This window comes from Schistocerca piceifrons, chromosome 5, assembly GCF_021461385.2.
Source record: "Schistocerca piceifrons isolate TAMUIC-IGC-003096 chromosome 5, iqSchPice1.1, whole genome shotgun sequence".
In the NCBI taxonomy this organism is placed as follows: Eukaryota; Metazoa; Arthropoda; class Insecta; order Orthoptera; family Acrididae; genus Schistocerca; species Schistocerca piceifrons.
In genome coordinates, this window is record NC_060142.1 from 471,229,207 (window position 1) to 471,252,281 (window position 23,075).

Below are 23,075 nucleotides of genomic sequence, written 5' to 3' on the forward strand. Positions count from 1 at the left end.
TGCATATACAACTTGGGGTAACCTGTGGTTCTCCATCTAGTGATCATAGGTCGTCTTCAGGTCGTGTTTCGTCATACCGGGTACATCATGACATGCACGCAGTAGTCCTTCGTGAAACTGACATCTTCAGTGGGAGCTGTGTCGTCTATGAAGGTCCAAAGGTGTGAATCGGACCTTCATAGAAGCTGCAACACACCGTGAAGACGTCTTCCGCAGATGGGTACGAAACGATGGGTTTGTCCTAGAAATTCATTCGACCACCGCATAAAACGCCGTAATATTTTAGCAAGTGTGTCACAGTTGTCTGCTTAGGGTTTCAACTGGCAACAAATTTATTATTACGCGTCCCTTGTTATCATTGTATGGCACTATAGAAATTGTTACTTTACGAATGTAAACAAAGCTATTTACAAGATGTTCCTGCGAAATGTGTGCAGGTAACGATGCGCAATGTGCCTTTTGTTGGAATATAGTGTAAGCAGGTATGTTATCGTGTATAATGTACTGTATTGTATTGAACTGGGGACCTAGAAACAACGGAGAGGGTTCGTCCCCGCCGTAGCCCTCAGTGGTTCACAACCCCACAACAGGCTACTGCAGTCCACCCACCCCATCGAACCCAGGGATATTGTGCGGTTCGGCCCCCTGTGGTTGAAAGCTTTTGTGACAGCTGATTTGACTTTTGGTTTCCATGTTCTGTCGAGGGGCTCACGGATAAGTGAGTGAAAACATATTTGGTGGCATTATTCTTATATTGGGTGGAGGAATTATTATTATTATTATTATTATTATTATTATTATTATTATTATAGTAATCCTCTTTGGGAGCGTTATTCCATTATTTTATCTATTAGTGTAAACAATGAATTGTTTGGCTTGTATACATGATCGCTCAGCAACGTTTTGGTTTCTGCTTTGGTTTTTGTGCCTGGTAATTTTCTTGTAGGGTTAGAAGGCGTTTTTTATTGTTGATTCTAATTATTTTAATGCCTTCTTCTCTAGAAAAAAAGAAAAAAACTACATACATACTCTTCAGTTCTCTCTCTCTCTCTCTCTCTCTCTCTCTCTCTCTCTCTCTCTCTCACACACACACACACACACACATACAGATATACACATCATGAATAGAAGTTGGTTTTGAACAAATACATTGTTAGGTTGGCAACTTATAGGTACACAAACCAAATAGGAGAAAACACATAATGAAGTTACAATATATTGCTAAAAGCACAATGCCCGAACAAATAGCTATATCTAGTGGCAAAAGAATAATAGGACACTACAAAAAAGATGGCGAAACATGGTGAACAGTGTGAAAAAGTTCGGAATACGAAACTGAACTTATGTTTCAAAAATAAAGTGGTAGTACGACCTCCAGACCAGATGAGAGGAAACGCAGATCATAGCAAACTGTAAGTAATTACTAAATCACGTAAAAAAAACCGACGTGAACTGTTTGATAATCTTAAAACAACAGAACTGTATCGTTACAGATCCCACTGAAGACGCCTTAGAGCAACAAAATGGCGAAACGCGTCTGGGTAAAATAAATGAAATTGCAGCAGGAAAAGGGGGTTTTATTTACAAAACAAGTATTTCTGTGCTTGCTGCGGAGGATGAGCACGCAAACAAACTAGGTAGACGTGAGATATTAGAGACCTTTCTTCGAGTATCCGCTAGTTCACATGATCAGCTGAACACTAAACGACGAACATACCGCGAATATTGCCACAAGTTTCGGGACAACATTACCCCATTTTCAAGTGCTAAAAATCAGGAAACCAGACAAAATGTGAGGCAGACGGGTTGGAATTTTAAAGTTAGATTTAAAGAGCATAATAGAGAGAACGGCTCGTCAGCTGTAGCAAAGCATCTCAAGAATGAATAGCATTCGTTGGCGTACATAACGGAAACATGAGGGTCTTTCATGGTCAAGAAAGAGGTTGGTTGCTATCTATTTTAGAGGAGGTACAGATTTATTAGGCCTTGAAAGAGGAGTGCGTCGGCGTTTTAAATGAGAGGACGGGAGTGTCTAAAGGGCATTTCTGGGTACATTTCAGCGATGTCCTCCTTAAGAAGCAGCTACCAACATATTTTACCCAGTGACATAGGATTTACGCATGTTATTTCTGTTCAGATTGCTGCGCAGAGGTAGTATTAAGTTAGAATGAGCTGGGACCAGACAGGCATTTCCGAAAGACAGTAGCATCGCTGGTGCAGGGCATTAGGCTTTCAGTAAATGTCATCCTTGATAGGCGATGGCAGCGGTTTTCAGTCTTCAACTGTACCTCGTGAACGGTGGATACGCCGGCTTGTGATGTTTGCGTTTTATGGCTTGAGCTGACAATGCACGTGTGTAGCTTGTTTTTTAGTTGTGACGACGCCTAATGGCACAAAAAAATTTAAGGTGGCTTATAACTCAGGACGTCTGCAATCCTTACAGATCTGTCGATATAAGGAGGATTGTTTTATTTGGTTTCCTTGTTTTTAGCGCTTGAAACATGTTGTGGCAACAATCACATGATTGACGCCTGGGCTGAATATCCCAAATATTGTTTGTATAACAGATGTACGCTGGCTTCACATCAGTTTTACCGTATACTACTACTGATCTAAGCTCCCTCTAAACCTTTTTTTACCGTGGGTATATTTGTTCCTTTACAGCAACGTAACCAACATTCATTTCTAGTTTTAGAACAACAGTACCTCTCCAAATATAACGTTATATACAGCCTGCCGTGTCTAAGTTCGGCTCAGAAACAAGTATCCAGTTAGAAAAGTCTTGATAGGCATATAGATGAACAAAATATCTCGCAGACGACATGAATATATTTAACCGAACATTAAGCTCGTTTCTCCTTCCTAGCTACATGCGTGCTGAGTATGAATTATCTTTAAAAAAAGTCGGTGGGCAATTATACCATATACGAGTATAAATGAGTAACGTGCAGATGTTACAACAAATGCGGGTTATAGTCGGATAACGCACACGGACATCATTTATCATAATTAGGATCTATGGAAAATGTTAGTAACTAAAGGAGTTCCTTTACAAATGCCGGTTAAAGCTGTGAGTAAAGGCTGTGAGCCAGAAGTTGGAGATTTGGATAACGCGGCGATCTATTTTTACCTGCGCAGTAACGGTTACTTGGCCATCCCAGTTAGCCATTCTCACTAAATGTACAAATGCATACGGTTCAGATTTTCCTAAGGGAAAATACTACAAGGAAATTTTACTACACTGAGATATTGTCTGCACAATATGAATGCAAAAATTTCTAGCTAACGAGAACAGCTTGATCTTGTACAATGCGCACATATTCACATACTTTACTTGAAAAAATAAGTGAGTCATTTATACTTAATTTATTACGCCACGACGTGTTTCGTCTGTCTTCAATTGGCGTAATATAGTTATACGTTTATATTATGCTTACACCGCTGCATTTTGAATGCTGCAGCTGCTCTATGCAAAATAACAATTTCATTTGTTCTCACTTTTTTCCGAGTCGTATATTAATATCTATTTTACAATAAGGTGCACTTACCTTCATTGCCGGCCGGAGTGGCCGAGCGGTTCTAGGCGCTACAGTGTGGAACCGCGCGACCGCTACGGTCGCAGGTTCGAATCCTGCCTCGGGCATGGATGTGTGTGATGTCCTTAGGTTAGTTAGATTTAAGTAGTTCTAAGTTCTAGGGGACTGATGACCTCAGAAGTTAAGCCGCATAGTGCTCAGAGCCATTTGAACCATTTGACCTTCTTTCTGTATCGTGCAGCTCCATGTTTCAGTATTGTCTACATATTACACAACCTGAGCACCTTATTGTAAATTAGACGATATATACGAGTCAGAAAGGCGTGGTAGCCAAAGAAATTGTTATTTTGAACAGGGTAGCCGTAGCAGATGATGAAACCCTGAAACGCGTCTTGGCATAAATAAATTTAAGAAAAGTTGCCGATTGCTGTAACTTTTTTTTTTCAAGTAATTTAATCCACAGCCGCGGAGCTCAGCCCGCACTGTCAAGGAAAAAAATGTTTACATTTGTTTACTGCAACCAGAAGAGGAAAACAGCAATGTCCAACAGCGAGTGTTAGTACGAGATTTTTGTTTTTAAATTAACCTGTTTGCCACCGAATTAGCTGCAAAATTTTTATGATCAGTCTACTAATTTTAGATCTACGTAGCTGCATATACAAGATGAATCACAAATCCATCGAAAATCGTTTAGAGGTGGTAGTATGGCTCAAAAGAAAAAAAAATGCCTAGTGAACATGCATACCTTATGAGCTAGGAGCACTTGTTCATTTTCGCTACTGTGAAACACATATCTTCTGCTGAACAAGGGCTCATAGGTTTTGTGGTACGCATTCTAGAGCCCATGTTTACTAGACAGTTTTTTCTTGTTTTGGTCCATACTGCCACCTCTGAAAGTGCGTCGGTGGAGTTCTAGTTCATCCTGTATAGCCTGTCATATACATATTTTTGTCAGTATAACACTGTTACAAAGTACATTACAATTTTAAAGACTATAACTTTATCGTATATCCATTTCTTCATAGCCTTGAATATTCTAAACTAGAATCAATCAACAACGAAGTGTCTGGTGTACAGTTCACAGAATCATTTCTTCTATACAATGATATGAAGAAGTTTTTCTAAGAAACCCAAATGATAAAAAATGTTAAAAAACACTGCGACAGCTTAACTTATAGTTTCAGGTGTTTACTGACTTCAATAACATCGTCACTGCAGTACAAGAAAACCAATCGTTATCTCTTCAGCTGTGATAGTTGGCCAGGATATCCTAGATGTTTCCATAAATTCTAAAAAAAATAATTTAAATAAGTGCAAAAGTTTCAGACCTCGTTCCGGAAACACATCTGTCAAAATTCATAAGCCATAATAAACTGGGCGACCAAAAGTCACTGGAAGGGTTCTCCTCTTTGAACATGTTCTCGAATGTTACGGGCATAAAGCGCCAGTGTGTACACGATACATTAGCATTCAGTTACAGGCAGGCGCGCCGGCCAAAGTGACCGTGCTGTTCTAGGCGCTACAGTCTGGACCCGCGCGACTGCTACGGTCGCATGTTCGAATCCTGCGTCGGGCATGGATGTTTGTGATGTCCTTAGATTAGTTCGGTTTAAGTAGTTCTAAGTTCTAGGGGACTGATGACGTGAGCAGTTAAGTCCCATAGTGTTCAGAGCCATTTTGAACAGGCAGGCGTGTAATGAATAGCGTAGTACGTCACGAGTTAACCGACAATGAATCACAGCAAGACACGTGGGGTCATAGCACATCGGAGATTATACAAGAACTATGGTTTTGAGGTCAACAGTGACTAGAGTACATCTTCAGTCACGCAGAGGCAATGTTTCCACCCGCGTAAACCACAGCACACAGCGATCACAAGCATTTGGCGATCGGCCTGAGCAGAGCTATATGGGGTGATCGTCGATCTACTGTCTGTCAGACAGCCGCTGATTTTCAAGCGGAGCGTAAGGAATCCATTCATACCAGAACTGTACGGAGCCAAATGCAGCGGACAGGCCTCAGCAGACGACGGATGAAGTCACATACTGTGCCTTCCCCTGATTAACGGTTACTCATATACATAGATCACCAAGAGTTATGCATCACCCCTTTTTTCCGAAACTGATGGCACAGAAAACAAAAACTGGCTCTGAGACACGCGTATCTATTCATTTTCAAAGTGTACACATCACCAAACAAAACAAACAAACATTTGTGTAACGACAAAACAGTCTGTAACCCGTAGAGGTTTTTCACAACGCCTATACGTGCTGGGGACGACGTCTTGCTGGGATGCAGGCGTGAATCCGTCGTATCAAGTCACTGATGAGACCATCAAGCCAGCCCTAGTCCAGATCATCCCACTCTTCCATGGCGAAGTCGCGCAAAGTGCGTGGCCGCTGTCGACGTCCAAAAGCAGCTATTTTCAATAGATGCCACATCTGTTTGATTAGATTCACGTCTGGGGAACAGGCAGGCCATTGCATTCTCGAGATCTTAGTTTACTGAAGGAGCGTGTTCACGAGAACAGCACAATGAGCGCCCGAGTTACCTTTGTTCAAGATAATATTGTCACCACAATGCTAGAGATGATGTCCCCACTATTGGTTGCAGATCTCGTTCTGGCATCGTAGAGCAGCGGAATCGCCCTCAACAACCACGGGAAGTTTACGGTGGTCCAATGTAACGTCACCCAAAACATCATTCCACCGCCAGCTTCTTGCCCATGTCCGACACAGGCATTAGATATTACCGGGTTGTCTCCAAACACGTTGTCTCCATACACGTTGTCTGCGCTTATCACGGCACAAACACATCTGAGTTTCGTGCGTAAACAACACCCGACGTCATTCCGGGGGCCTTCATTCTGCATGATTTCCTGCCCATCTATAACGGAGTCTATGGTGGTGTGGTGTACGCCGTGGTGGTCGTCACGGTCGTCGGGAAACCAGATTCGCACCTTGCAATCGTCTCCTAACAGTTTTATGCGATACATGACGTCCTGCAGTCTCTTCGCGAGCCAAAGTCAATTTTGGAATACTCGGCCCACGTTCCTAGGACTCAAAAGTCCTACTTATTGACCATCCTGTGCACATGTCGAACGCACAGCCTGTGCGGTGTAACTCCTCAACACCACCAGTCAATTGGAGCCAATTCGAGCAACACCCTTGGTTACAAGCCTTCTGCGCGTAACGTGATGATGTGGACCCAATCATCGGTCGCGATTGCCTATCGTGGCACGATGGATGCTCACTCTACTGTTCCACAGACGTATCTAATGCGTCTCTACTGTTGCTTTACTTTCAACCGAAGTGCTCCAATCCATTTAAGTGCAGCTTTCTACCCGTAGTTGCCGCTAACGGTAACCGTGCATATGTTTACGAACAATACCAGGGGTGACCTTCGGATCGCTTACACAAACAGTCGTAATAGAAGCACACCTGCATGACATATCTGAGATATGCAACACTTTTCTTGATGTGTGCAGTTACCGTCGACAAGTAGTAACTGTAACAGCCTATAGCAACCGACAGCAGGGGATGTGACCCAGTAGGACTCACATTCAAGACGTTTCCTCAGCCATATTTGTATAAACCGAGCTCGTACAAAGTCTCCAACGATCTCGTCGACGACGCGATGTTAATTCTAATCTTCCTGTTTTTCGGTTAAATATTAGGAGAGAAAACAGTTCTCTGGAACTCCAGCCACACGCGACGTAGGTTGAGTAGAACCAAGTCTACTGATCGGTGCTTTCTACCGTTTAAGTACTCAGCTACTGAGCTCGAAATAAGACTGTGTTTTAACACATCATGTGTTTACACGATTAGAAGGTATCTATCAGAATACATAATTACGTCACAGTAGTGTCACTTATATGGAGTGCAATCTGTATGAACTAGCTGTTTTAATATTTGTTTACGGAGAAAATATCGGGGCGAAAGGGAAGTTATATCGAATCACATACACTCGCAGGGGCCGAACAAAATATCCGTAGTTTAACCTACGGTTTATAATTTTTTTCTTAAAAATGTTTGAAGTCTGTGACTGTATTGTAAAGTTACGGAATAATTTCTACCGCTTCAGTCACTTGTTACTACTATTTAACTAGCGCCACGTATTTCGGCAGCACGCTGCCATCATCACGTGCATCTATCGAAAAATTACCCTGTACGGAAATATATATTTATTTTAGTGTGTACCTTAGCAGAAACATCGGACAGTTTTAGCTTAAAGCCGAAGAAACACTAGTGAAAGTGAGTTCTACAATCATCTATGCATCTTACTTTTTATCTTGTGGAAAACAGAAATGTGTAGCGTATAGTAGTCATAAGAAATATTATTGCTAACAAATCTATTTCATAATCAAGTAGCACTGTCATTACGTGAAATACTGAGCACAGTTTCAGATAGACTGTAAACAATTTCAGGCAAAATGGCCAATGAATAAGCTTAAATGCTACCACCTTACTCTGAAGTCCTTTTCGAGGGTGTGCTCAACCACTCGAGGCAGCTAAGACACATAACTTCTTTTTGCAGAAATCTAGAGCTTGGGTGTTCTTTGTTTGATCGTTCATAATTAACGACTAATCCATTACGACGTCGTTAGACACGAGGTATAAGCTCAGGCGGGCAATGACATGTGCAGGAATGTAACACACAGGATTTTGCAAACTTACTTAACTCCGGCAAATCTAAATACCGTGTCGTGAGTAGGATTCAGACCAGATTCCTCATAATTACAAGATCATTCTATGCTTCGTTGCTGCACCATCTGGTTCTGTAGTTTGGGCGTCATCACATCATACACGTATGCACCTGTCTTTCATCCAGCATGTAGACCACGTCGTACCAAGTGAAGATCATTACATTCATCTCCAGTCGGTCTCTTGACGTGACAGCAATTCTTTCCTTCTAGCTGTATGGAGGAAGGTGAGTTCATGTACCTGGGGACTGTAAATCGACTGTTCGTATTTCGCACTTATTTTGAGTAAAGATTTTAATGAACCAGCGCTCTAACTTGCGAGACAGGCGATCGAATCCAAATGGCGGATTAACGACCGTTAGCTGGTACCTTGGCTGGCCGGAGCGTGGTTTTTAGGCGGTTTCCACGCTCGTTTAGGCAACTGCTTGGCTGGTCCCCAAATTCTGCTTCAGAGAATACGATACACAGACAGTTGCAATGCGATTCACAGGCAGGTGGCGCACACGACTCCCCTCCCTTAGGTTACCTTAGCGACTGGGCTGTCAGGGAGGGCATACGGCCACGAGGCTAAATAATAAAAATAAAAATTTGCCAAATCCCGATAAAAGTGGATAAGCCGGCCGGTGTGGCCGAGCGCTTCTTGGCGCTTCAGTGTGGAACCGCGCGACCGCTACGGTCGCAGGTTCGAATCTTGCCTCGGGCATGGATGTGTGTGATGTTCTTAGGTTAGTTATGTTTAAGTAGTACTAAGTTCTAGGGGACTGATTACCTCAGATGTTAAGTCCCATAGTGCTCAGAGCCGTTTGAACAATTTTTATAAGTGGATACCGTACTAGACGGTATAAACTACACAGGAGAGAAAGAAAGATTGTCGAATAACAAAGGGGCTAGAGAAACCACAGTGATACAGAGAGAAACAATGAACTACGATGCAGCTTCTGTTACTCGTCTGGAGACTACAGCCACACAAATCGCGTGTTCCTTCGAAGGACAGTGAATTGCAAAATGCTGTGAAAAAGTTTTGATTGACTTGCTACCTCAGGTATTCAATTTCCAACGATTAAAAATTACCTACATGTAAAAAGAGATGTTAAATGATGAGATCTTAATTACGTGTAAAATTCGCTATTGTCTAGGTGCGCAACAAATACGGAATCATAAGCTGATCGAGAAATACAATTCGAAATGTTCTGTGTTGATTTTAAACAAAAATGTTGGTTTATTTTCTACTGTTATGCTCTCCCTTGCTCTATAATGGAAGGAAAGAAAGACGATTTAAAGTACCGTCGGCGTCGAAGTCATTGGAGACGGAGCACGAGCTGACATTGGAAAATTATACAGACTGAGTCCTTAAAATGAAACACCCCATCATTCTTCTTAAGTGATTTAGGGAGATCACAGAAACCCTACATGAGGATGGTCGGCCGGGGATTTGAATTCGAGTCCAGTGTGATGAACACTGCCTTAGTCACCTCGCTCGGTCCTTGCCCTACAAAATGGTTCAAATGGCTCTGAGCACCATGGGACTTAACATCTGAGGTCATCAGTCCCCTAGAACTTAGAACTACTTAATAAACCTAACGAACCTAAGGAAATCACACACATCCATGCCCGAGGCAGGATTCGAATCTGCGACCGTAAGCAGCAACGTTGTTCCGGACTAAAGCGCCTAGAACCGCTCAGCCACAGCGCCCAGCCCTTGCCCTACAAAATCGTCTTTGGAGATAAGGGCAAATCTAGCAGATGCTTCAAGTGGGATAACGAGAGAGAGGACCAAGGTAAAATCTGACACTATTCCTTGTACAATGACAGAAAAAACTCACAACACCAAAAATAACTAACGTAGAGCAATGAAATTTCGGGCATATGTTTGTCTAGGTTACATATTTAAGTGTCTAACATTGAAAGATCACAGGATAACGTAAGCGCGAGATAAGCAATTGCAAATGTGGAATGCTGCTACCGTAGTAATAGATGTAACCGCCAAAATGTTGAATGCAAGCATGCAAACGTGCATGCATTATGTTGTAGAGGTGTCTGATGTCAGTTTGTGGGATGAAGTTACATGTCAGTTGCACTTGGTCTGTCAATACAAGGACGGTTAATACTGTTTGTGGATGACGCTTGAGTTGTCCTCCGATGTTGTCCCATATGTGCTCGACTGGAGACAGATCTGGCCATCGAGCAGGCCAAAGAAACACGTCGACACTCTATAGAGCATGTCGGCTTACAACAGCTGAATGTGGCGAGCGTTATTCTGTTGGAAAACATCTCCTGAAATGTTGTTCATGAACGACAGCATAACAGGTCGAATCACGAGACTGACGTACAAATTTGCAACCAGGCTGCGTCGGATAACCACGAGAGCGCTCCCGCTGGCATACGAAGTTGCACCCCAGTCCGTAACTCCAGCTGCAGTTCCAGTGTGTCAGCACACAGACAGGTTGGTTGCAGGCCTTTAACTGGCCTCCTCCTAACCAACACACGACCACCACTGACACCGAGGCAGAACTAGCTTCCATCATCACAAAACACAACGGATCTTCACCCTGCCCTCCGATGAGCTTTCGCTTGCCACCACTGGTGTCACAAAGGGCGGTGGTTTGTGGTCAGCGGAATGCACTCTGTAGGGGGTCTGCCTCGGAGCTGTCCTTGAAGTAATGGATTTGTAACAGTTCGTTTGTGTCTATGCTGTCCAATTGCTGCTCAAATTGCTGCTGCAGATGCAGTACGATGCCCCAGACCCATAAGCCGAACACGACGCTCTCGGTAGTACTATGTAGAGATGAGTCGTTCGGGAACTAATGGGTCCAAAGGAACGGTTCACCAAGATGGACTGAACGAGCGAGCAACGAATTCTAAGGAACGGTCTTTCATAGTTCATTTCGGTCGCGGCTTTCTACTTATAGTTCCCGGGAACGGGAAAGGGTCGGTCTCGTTCCCGAACGGCATGTCGGCCGGTCTCGTTCCAGCCTCGGTCCGGTTCCCGTCTGTCTCGGGCTCGGTCTGGCTCGGCCGGACTCGTCCTTCTTCGCGTGGCCACTCGTCGCAGTTCCACTGCCGACTGCTCGTAGTTAGTTCAGTATCGAGTTGTTGTTCGTTTCGTTCGCTTCGCACGCCCATTCTAGATCTGTTTCAAACCATTTTTGAACTATGAACCTCTGGTTCTTTTCGTATTCTATTCAGCGTCCATGACATGTAATTAAAATGTATTTTATAATTACGTAAATTACATAAAAATTACGTGGTATGTAATACATACATCTTTTCAGGTAACAAAACGACGTATCAGCTTACTTCACTATTTCGATAAACAGCAGAAGAAATACTTGTAAAAAGGCAAGATGTTTTTGTAATTACACATGCAAAGGACGTCGGCAGGGCACACACGAGTGGCCATTTTCCGTCTTTTTTTGATCCAAGGTAAAAGAGCATGTTCATTGTTATCGAAGGCAGATCGACTTACAACCGAATGAAGCCCACGCTTCGTAATCGAGTGTATGGTGTCACATTTTGTAAAGAGAATTTGATAACTCCTACAATATTATTTCAGTGGTACAGGGCAGCGCACGAAAAATCGGCCCCGAGTACTAGACTGCTCATTGTCGCTTACCAATCGTCATCTCTTGTTTCGAGGTTGTTTGCATTTGCTTCTATGTTATTTCTTCGCTGCCTAATTGTTACATGTTTATCTATTCTGCTCTTAGCGGTCAACAAATCGTGCTAAATTGGCGAGCAGTCTGTACTCGGGGCTGATTTTTCGTCCGCCACGTTATATTACTTCACTGCGATCGGTCACATAACGCTACAGTTGGCTAAACGAGATGTTTTACAGATTCACGAAAATTACAAGTGTGTGAGAATTCTGTTACGAATAAAAACTCTACTCCATGGGGAAGACAAGTGTCCCCTCTTTGCGCCTTCCATCTTCAGTCACCTATGCTACAAATTTTCAATTTTTAATAAGAACCAAATACGAAGTACAATGAGCGGTTCCCAAAAAAGAGCGATCACCAGTGAACTTGTTCCCAAGGATGAACGAGTTTGTCCATCCCTAGTACCACGTAGTCGACCAGGGTCCTGTATCTTGCGGCCTTACATTGTCGTGACCACCGCCGCCAGCAATCGTGCAGAGTCGCCACATTCCTGCCAAGTCTTCCTGCGATATCACGGAAGGAACATCCAGCTTCTCGTGGCCTCATTACACGACCTCGTTCAAACACAGTGAGGTGCTGATAATGGCAAACTATTTTACATTCCGGGCAACCGCAGCTGTTGAAAGGCATGGTGTTAGGAAGAACGCTGCTCAGCTGATAAAATTTTTGTTTATTAAAACACAATCGGTTTCGCGGCCTAAAGCCGCATCATCAGGTGCAACAACGTTAAAAGATTATAGACATACCCATTGCTCCAAGTTGCAATTTACTATTCAAACCGGCCGTGTTTTAGTAAACAACAATTTTACCACCTGTTATAGCTCTGAGCACTACGGGACTTAACATCTGAGGTCATCAGTCCCCTAGAACTTAGAACTACTTAAACCTAACTAACCTAAGGACATCACACACATCCATGCCCGAGGCAGGATTCGAACCTGCGACCGTAGCGGTCGCGCGGTTCCAGACTGAAGCGCCTAGAACCGCTCGGCCACACTGACCGGCCCACCTGTTAGCGGAGTTCTTTGTAACATCATGCTGATAATGCGTCATGTTGATAATGGAGTCTTTGTCGTCTTAAAGGCATTCTTGACTAATATCAACTCACGACTTAAAATCTCACAGGTAAGTAATTCTCACGGTCGTTAAAAGTCCGCCCCCGATAGCTGAATGGTCAGCGCGAAAGAATGTCAGTCCTTAGGGCCCGACTTCGATTTCCGGCTGGATCGGAGATTTTCTCCGCTCAGGGACGGGATGTTGTGTTGTCCTAATCATCACCATTTCATCCCCATCGACGCGGAAGTGGCGTCAAATCGAAAGCCTTGTATCCGGCCAACGGTCTACCCGACGGGAGGCCCCAGTCACACGACATTTACATTTACGGTCGTTACAGAATGTATTTAAAGCAAACCTTATGGGAGTCCTCATACTGACGCTATTAGCGGCACTCTTATGCGATTGGTGCGAAATCTGGATTGACGTCATCTTTCAGACAGAGAGACTTTCGCTTATCTCGCACAACTCCATCTGTGAGTTCGATTTTTCCCGTCATTGTAGGTCCTGGCAAGAGCTGCGACAAATTCCTGAAGCGTTAAGGTATTCACACGGATCAGCGTACACTTCTAATGAGCGAAACACATTTCGGGAAGAGTTAAAAACTGAACTGTATACCTCTGTGAGAATGCTGAAGTAGTCTTCAGTTCAGTTGGAGCAGGACGGGGAAACTAGACAGAAAGCGACCGGTCGTCGCTTGGGGCTGACAGCGTCTCGCAGCCCTCCTCCAGCAAATACAAGCTGTCCCGTAGCCGGTATCGACCTGGCAGGATACAGGGTGCCGCAGAAATAACACTCTACTCGAGGGGTCACGATCTGGCGGACAACCAAAGTGAAAGAAGGAAATTTTTCAGTTACAAAAAGTATAGCGTTTTTCGATCTGCTTTATAGTTATACTGCTTAAGTAGCTTTTATACTTAAAATAGTTTGGTTGAAAAAATATTTAACAGCGTTTTCCTAAGCCTGCGATATCTAAAAGTAAACTTTTCTGATGTGTTGTCGCGTAACAAATCGGCTCCACGTCAAAGCTTCCGTTCCGCTGGTGGGTTAGTACTCAGGAGCAATAATGGGTGCTACAAAAAGGTACGGCCAAACTTTCAAGAAACATTCCTCACACAAATAAAGAAAAGATGTTATGTGGACATGTGTCCGGAAACGCTTAATTTCCATGTTAGAGCTCATTTTAGTTTCGTCAGTATGTACTGTACTTCCTCGAATCACCGCCAGTTGGCCCAGTTGAAGGAAGGTAATGTTGACTTCGGTGCTTGTGTTGACATGCGACTCATTGCTCTACAGTACTAGCATCAAGCACATCAGTACGTAACATCAACAGGTTAGTGTTCATCACGAACGTGTTTTTGCAGTCAGTGGAATGTTTACAAATGCGGAGTTGGCAGATGCCCATTTGATGTATGGATTAGCACGGGGCAATAGCCGTGGCGTGGTACGTTTGTATCGAGACAGATTTCCAGAATGAAGGTGTCCCGACAGGAAGACGTTCGAAGCAATTGATCGGCGTCTTAGGGAGCACGGAACATTCCAGCCTATGACTCGCGACTGGGGAAGACCTAGAACGACGAGGACACCTGCAATGGACGAGGCAATTCTTCGTGCAGCTGACGATAACCCTAATGTCAGCGTCAGAGGAGTTGCTGCTGTACAAGGTAACGTTGACCACGTCACTGCATGGAGAGTGCTACGGGAGAACCAGTTGTTTCCGTACCATGTACAGCGTGTGCAGGCACTACCAGCAGCTGATTAGCCTCCACGGGTACACTTCTGCGAATGGTTCATCCAACAATGTGTCAGTCCTCATTTCAGTGCAAATGTTCTCTTTACGGATGAGGCTTCATTCCAACGTGATCAAATTGTAAATTTTCACAATCAACATGTGTGGGCTGACGAGAATCCGCACGCAATTGTGCAATCACGTCATCAACTCAGATTTTCTGTGAACGTTTGGGCAGGCATTGTTGGTGATGTCTTGATCGGGCCCCATGTCCTTCCACCTACGCTCAATGGAGCACGTTATCATGATTTCATACGGGATACTCTACCTGTGCTGCTACATGTGCCTTTACAAGTACGACACAACATGTGGTTCATGCACGATGGAGCTCCTGCACATTTCAGTCGAAGTGTTCGTACGCTTCTCAACAACAGATTCGGTGACCGATGGATTGGTAGAGGTGGACCAATTCCATGGCCTCCACGCTCTCCTGACCTCAACCTTCTTGACTTTCATTTATGGGGGCATTTGAAAGCTCTTGTCTACGCAACCCCGGTACCAAATGTAGAGATTCTTCGTGCTCGTATTGTGGACGGCTGTGATATATTCGCCACTCTCCAGGGCTGTATTGGCGCATCAGGAATTCCATGCGACGTAGGGTGGATGCATGTATCCTCGCTAACGGAGGACGTTTTGAACTTTTCCTGTAACAAAGTGTTTGAAGTCACGCTGGTACGTTCTGTTGCTGTGTGTTTCCATTCCATAATTAATGTGATTTGAAGAGAAGTAATAAAATGAGCTCTAACATGGAAAGTAAGCGTTTCCGGACACATGTCCACATAACATATTTTCTTTCTTTGTGTGTGAGGAATGTTTCCTGAAAGTTTGGCCGTACCTTTTTGTAACACCCTGTATATGAGGCACTCAAGAAGGTGCTTCAGAAAAATATCTAATCAGAGGGGGCAAAACCTAGAGATTCAGAAATTTTGAAGAACGACGCTCGATAACAGCTGACAAGATTTGAGAGTCTGTCTCACTAAATTGTACTACGTAATATGGCAGTGGTCCTTGGAGTACAGAGTTATTACAGTAATTCTTCCGGTACAAGAAACTCCAAGTGCAGGTTATGTAAGTAATCTCGATGTCGGCAAACTTCTGCTGGCCAATGTGTTCGGCAAAGCGCTTCCGCTCTGGTTGGGCGAGGTCGAAGCCTGAATACCTCACATCGTGAAACGTCGCCAAGTCACGGCAGGCAAACAAACATCCAGCCGTGCCATGCCCGCCGCGTGCTACAGGCAGCACTACTGTAAACAACGTGTTGTGACGGCGCTTCCGCAGCTCAGTGGCGCTCAATGGGTAGGTTAAGCGCAGTGGTACCACTGTCATGATGTGACGGCTGATCTAGCTTACATTGGTATAAAGATCAGAAGTGTGCTAAATGGCGGTACACAGGGATCTCAAAAAGCTGCGGAGGGCTCTGTGGTTGGCGATGACCAACATCACATTAGAGAACCTTCAGGTGAATCAAATACGTGTGGTAACTTGAATGAAGCCTGAGAAGCTCCGTGACGAGACTTCACGCACAAAGTGATTGATTAGTTAGGAGCCAAATAACCCGCCTTTTCAAGTAAAAGTGCTAGCGCCACAATTACTAGTCAGTTATTCGCAGACCGCAATAACATATTTCATTTTCACACACAACAATAAAAAGTAATTCTGGCAGTCAAATGTTTCCGAATAATCTCTCCTTTCCAGTCAAATGTTTCCGAATAATCTCTCCTTTACATGATATAATAAAGTATTTGACGATTAAGCAGCATAAATACAGACAGACCTAAGAAGTTAACATACAGTTATGTAAGTGGATGACATTCGCAGCGCAAAGAAAAAAGCAAACACAACGTAAACAGCAGAAAACAAATTGGTCGTTCAGCCTGAGGTGATCTACTGTGACACAAACAATGAATGCCATAAGAGTGATCGTCGAAAATCTATTTCAACTGGCTGTAAATTATGAGATTGTGTCCCATTCAGCAAATAGATGAATAACCGTAGGTTACTGAACCGTCGCAAAATTTTCAATTGCAGTTTACACCAGTTCGCGGTTCCGGTCAATTTGGTATTGTCAGCAAAGGGTGTAAAACCGGAAATTTTCTATTTGTTTGTATGTGAAATACCGCTGGAGAACTTACAATTGTAATTAACTAGTCCATAAACTATAAATTACGACTTCCTTTGAATAAAATATAGAGTAGTAAAACTTACTATGGTTTAGTAACAAAGTAACAATTTTCCCTCGTTCGTGTTCTAGGGATAAATCAATTGCCTAGCGTACATTATTTTAACATCTTTCGTGGCTAACATTCAAGCACTTACTTGCTATTTGAGAATGAAAACGCTTCGAGTCACTTTCCTAGCATTAACTTCCCGACGAGTTCGAAGAACTATTACATCTTCAGTGACGATTATCTGGCGTTGTACATCTGTTGGATCACAGGGCTTACTTCTGCAACTTTTACAAAAAATATGTATTATAAACAATGAAAGCCCCAGGTTATGAAAAAAGATCATGAAAGACTTTAGAATGCTGCTTACATTTAATAAGTTTGCACATTTCAAGTTCTCGGAACCAGACATACCCCATTACACCTACTCAATGTAACTGGAATTCGCAAAATACCAAACCTAGTGCATAGCAAATTCGCATTCCAGCAGTTATAAAATACTTCATTACCGCCACCGATGACGCAGTCATGATTCTTCGAAACTTCTTTGGCAGTAAACGATTACAAAAGTGGCAGGCAGATTATCTATTATGAAATGTGTTTTATCTACAGTTACAAGCTCTCACACACCCGCCAGCCGGCCGGAGTAGCCGAGCGGTTCTAGGCGCTACAGTCTGGAATCTCGCGACTCCTACGGTCGCAAGTTCGAATCCTGCCTCGGGCATGGATGTGTGGGATGTCCTTAGGTTAGTTAGGTTTAAGTAGTTCTAGGGGACTGATGATCTCAGATGTTAACTCCCATAGTGCTTAGAGCCATTTGAACCATCTACGCCAGAAATGAAAGTCAACAACTCCATAAACTGAAAATTAGCCAAAGGTCTGTATTAATTATTTTCCTCAAAACCTATAGTACCGCTCTTACCTTAAATACGCACGACTCGACGTGTGAACATCGGAGTTAAAGTGGGACGTCGTAAGCCAATAAACGCAGTAGCAGCATGCAGCACTACTAGGTGCACTGCTGTTAGAACTGCGGTGTAAGACCACAAGGTTACGGACTGAAAGTGAGGCTGTTCCAATGTCGTCAGCAACAGCGAGGATTCCCAGGACGGGGAACAAGTGCGTCGTCACACGGAAGAGTAGCGGGGAGGCTAGGAGGAGAACACGGCAGACGGAGACAGCAAACTTCCGAGTAGCCACGTCTTAGGTTAACGAAGTGTTCTACAGTGTGTTCCACCTCATCACGCCGCTTCTTTACGACTTGAGCTTACGGTGGGAAAATGTCATTTCTTCCGCAATGACAGGGAGAATAAACATGTCGTCACATTTCGGAAACCACAGAGTTCTCATCAGTAAAATTCGAAGAGCTGCGAACAGAACGAATGTTTCAATTACAACACTAAGCAAATGTGTACACACAGAGATGGAAGCCTTGACAAAGTGTGTGGTGGACAGTATTTCTTGTTGGTTGTTGGCTGGTTGATTGATTGATTGATTTGGGGGAGGGGACCAAACACCGAGGTCATTGGTCCCATCAGATTAGGTAAGGATGTGGACAGTTGGCCGTGCCCTTCCAAAGGAACCATACTGGCATTTGCCTGGAGCGATTTAGGGAAATCACGCAAAATCTAAATCAGGATGGCCGGACGCGGGTTTGAACCGTCGTCCTCCAGAATGCGATATCTTGTTGTACCATGTACTAAGGTGTCGTACTGTTCCACTAGCGGATGGAGCATGTGGAAGAATGACTACTTACATTTCTTCATTTCAGTTTTCATTAGTTGCAATTTTGTCTAAATTGTTTCTGCTAAACGAGACGAAAAATAGTTGGCAGTCAGCCCAGATAACCGGCTCTTAGAATTTTCCATGTACGTTCTGTGGAATTTTGGGTAATTCTCTGATTTTATATTAAGGATATTGAGGTTCCACCTATGTGCAATTGAATAAAAGCAATTGACGTTTGTCCACATGCTTTTGGCCTCAATTTATATGAAACTTCTTCAGGGGCCTGAATCGTGTACATATTTTCAGTAACATGAAAATCTTCTATAAGAACTGTCCGTTAAAAATGAAAATGTAAGATCTCAAATGGTAGTAAACCCCGCTGTTAATCAGCAGCTGTAGTTTTAACCAACGTATTCTGACATACTTTTGGGCTGTAAACGGTCAGATTTAATAATTTTATAATGTTGTACGTAAGTGAATATGCTTCTATCTTTTGGGTCATTGAAGACGCTACAAACAAATTGAGACCGAGCATATTTGTCTAGCTGCACAAAGATTTAATCTCAAAATCATTAAGATAATATAACTAGCAACTAGGGATAGGTAAGTCAACATGATTTAAGACACATTTGTTCAAGGGCTTTCCAGTTTAGATTAAACAGACTTTTTGCTACACTCTTTTGTCAGTCACGCGAGTCTTTGGACATACACATTGCTCATTTTTGCACAAAATCAGTCATTCATTAGTCCAACTTTAATGGGAGTAACGTTCTGCTTTAGACCCTTCAATTAAGTGTTTTGTACGGAAATTATTTAGTAGACGAAGTGCAGCTTTTCACAAAACTGCCAATGAATCGGATTTTGCCATTTGTTTTACTTACCAATTGCCGACGCGTGGTTATTTCTATTTTAAACCTCTGTCCTGTACCGACACTGAAATATATGCTTGCCAGAGGCTACCAGTGCATTTTCAGTTCGTTGTTGGCAAGGAATTACAACTGTTACAGCATGGTAGTTGACACAGAGGTAGCAACTGAATGCAACACAGTTGGCAGCTCGCCCACAATGAAGCAAACCCTCTCCGTGCATGAGCACTTTATCTTCTTCAAGCTACGCCTGGTACCAAAACAGAACAGGCATTCGAGGTCAGTCCTGGCGGTGTCTTTGGGTCATTACGACGCATGCGTTGGACAAACCCATCTTCAGAGCCGCAAGTAATTCCGGTTGCACCGCTAAAACGCAAGTAACAAATATACAACTGCGGAAGTTCCTTTCAGCACTACACACTGAGGCCGGCTTCTACGCAGGAGACGAGAAGTGGGTGTGATAAACAGACTGCACTTTCGTGCGACGGCCGGCCGGTGTAGCCGAGCGGTTCTAGGCGCTTCAGTCTGTAACTGCGCGACCACTACGGTCGTAGGTTCGAATCCTGCCTCGGGCATGGATGTATGTGATGTCCCTAGTTAGGTTTAAGTAGTTCTAAGTTCTAGGAGACTGATGACCTCCGATGTTAAGTCCCATAATGCTCAGAGCCACTTGAACCATTTTTCCGTGCGACGCCTGCAGTAGCACACAGTATTCAATGGTCAGAGGCAGTAAGCTCCCAACCACCTCACGCTGAAAAGTTTCTGTTTGTAGGGATGACGAATTAACATTAGCATTACGTGCATAATGCTGCCGTAGCTACCTTTAACATATCTTTTCTTGTGTCTAACAGTTTTCGTTGCACGAAATAACAAATGTTGAGAAAGAAGTTAGAAGTAGAATGTAACGGTCGTTGGAACAGAATGCAGGAACGACCCTTTCCTGGAACGTAGCCGACATTCGCTTGCAGTGATTCACGAAGAACCACTGAAATACAGGGTAGCTATAATCAAACTTTCGCTACTTGAGCCTGTGTAGACGGAAAAGCATTTACCGTTTGGGTATCCAGCTGCAGGATTTGATTTGTTATTAATGTTAGTGTCATGAATTCCCGTTAGGTGCCGGTGCTGGTATGGCGACGTAGTGTTGAAACACAAGCATCAGTGTGCATTAAAGTTGTAGTCAGTCAAGATGGGTCTGGACACGGTGAGCAGGGCATTACTCGCAAAGCTGTTTTATCAAAACAAAAGCAACAGTGCTGCTGTTCTTCGAGAGTATCGGCGCATTAAACGAATACAGAGAGCGCCTACTTCCGCACCAGGGTTGAAGAACATGATTCGGAAGTTGGAGTTACCCAGTAATTTGGGAATTGCTCCTGGGAGAAGCCGACGGGTAGTTGCACCACAAACTGTGGAAGTTATTGTTGCCGTGGCTGAGAATGCTGAGCGCAGTGTGCGATCTTCAAACAGTGCACGAGCTGTCACAACTCAACATTCCGTGGTCCACCGTTCGAAAAGTGCTGCGAACAATTGTGAAATGGCAATCTTTAGTGCATTTTCAGGCTGTAGCAGATGCAGATGTTCGTCACACTAAGCAACGTTTATAACCTGGAACGTAAAATCGTATGCAGTTAACGAATGTTACTCTCTCATGTGGAAATTAAAATATATTTCTTTCAATGGTTTAGTCGTTATTTCCCCTCCAGATGTCCTTACAAATGTTTCCACGAAGTTTCATTAACCTATGATCACTCGTTTTTCACGGGAGTCCTGTCAAGTAGCGAAAGTTTAATTATATGAACTGGAATGACCACATCAGCTTAGTCATACATAAGACTTAGGTTCACTGGTAGGACGCTGTAAATATGCGCCGGCCGAAGTGACCGCGCGGTTCTAGGCGCTGCAGTCTGGAGCCGCGTGACCGCTACGGTCGCAGGTTAGAATCCTGCCTCGGACATGGATGTGTGTGATGTCCTTAGGTTTGTTAGGTTTAACTAGTTCTACGTTCTAGGGGACTAATGACCTCAGAAGTTGAGTCGCATAGAGCTCGGAGCCATTTGAACAATTTTTTGTAAATACGCAGTCGTCTTCAAATAATGAGTGTCCCATTTTTCTGTTTCTCAAGTGTGTGGGACCCATACCAAATAAAACTAACGAAGTATGTAAAGTATACAAAGAATGACGGCACGAATGGTCGCAACTTTGACCCGCGGGAGAGCGTCATCGAAATGTTAAAACGTGAACCGTCAGGCGCTTGAAGATAGACTTCAACCAGTACGAGAAAGCCTACATACAAAGTTTCAAGAACCTTCATCTTCCTACGTATCGCTCCGTTAGGGAGCGTGAGCACAACATTACACTAATTACAGCTCAGATGCACTTAATAAGTAATTTTTACCGCGCTTCATAAGCAACTAGAACGAGGAGTAACCCCAACACGTTGTAGAATGCAAAATTTCATTTGTCATTCAGTTCGTATTAGTTTGGAGGACGTAGAAAACACTGGTGCCAGCATGGCTGGACAGCACCTCCAGTTCCGTCGACGTCCAGGTCACTACAGTCGGAGAGCCGCTTCAGTTGGTGGCAGACAAAAAAAGACAAGGCTTTTAACCATTAATGCGAGGGCCTGTGATGATTTAGGGATTGCTGGACTGGGATTTAATCCCATACGGAACGAACACGAGTCTCGGAAAATGTGCCAACTCTCTCGATGCGACGTTTTTCCCGTTTGACCAACGGTGATAGCGAATCCAAAAGAAACAGTCTACAGTTTCCTGAATCAAGGTGCAATTTCTCACTTCTTTTATCTTTCAAATTGGTATACCTTGACAACTCAGAGGAGAGAAACTGTGCGCATGTGTGGACTCCTAAGCGAGATAGTACGGTAGAGAAGTTCTAGCAGCACATCACAGACACTGACGGACGAGCCAATTTGCCCTTGACAAGTCGACATGTAGCACACACACGACCGGTGGTGACGCAAACTCCACCGAAGGCGACACGTATCGGCAGGCGGTGCAGCGCCGCGCTGTGCTAATTTGGAAGCAGCCGTCCTCGTCCACGGCAGCAGCGCGGCCAGCAAGTCAATGAGCAGAGCAGGGCAGCAGAGGCAGTAGCGGTAGCAGGAGGGCACGTACCGAGGCTTCCACGCACGGGCTGCGCAGGCGGCGGTCGCTCGCGGACTGGCGAGCCGGCCCCTGCCCGCTGGCACACTTTGCGCGGCTGCCGGCGTGGAGGGGGGAGCGGCCGGTGGAGGGGGACGGGAGCCGTGGGGGAGGGGAGGCGTCGCGACGCCGGCCGCGCGTGGGCGCGCCTCGCCGCAACGCCCACACGGCGCCGTATCGCTCGGGTCGCCTCCAGTGACGCCGGCGCCATTCATGCCCAGCGGGGCAGCGCTGCCAAAATCCGCCGGACTGTCCTTTATCATACATCCGGAACAGACAAATGAATAAACCTGCGTAACACGTTCACGTCGGCGTGGACCACTGACGGCTCACCCCCGGCTCTACCAGTTACGCTCCCAGCTATACATTAACGTATGATGTATGACCTATCAGCCAGGCCCACCCAATAGCTGTGAATAAAA

General features: G+C 44.3%; 1 protein-coding gene across 1 annotated transcript in view; it reads right to left on the reverse strand.

Moving 5' to 3' along the window:
- Positions 1-22,864, reverse strand: part of LOC124799084 — a 167,414-nt gene extending 144,550 nt beyond the window's left edge. The window contains exon 1 of the mRNA XM_047262622.1: positions 22,627-22,864. Within this exon, the coding sequence (XP_047118578.1) occupies positions 22,627-22,864 (238 nt within the window). The remainder of the gene's footprint in view (positions 1-22,626) is intronic.
- Between the last annotated feature and the right edge of the window lie 211 nt (positions 22,865-23,075).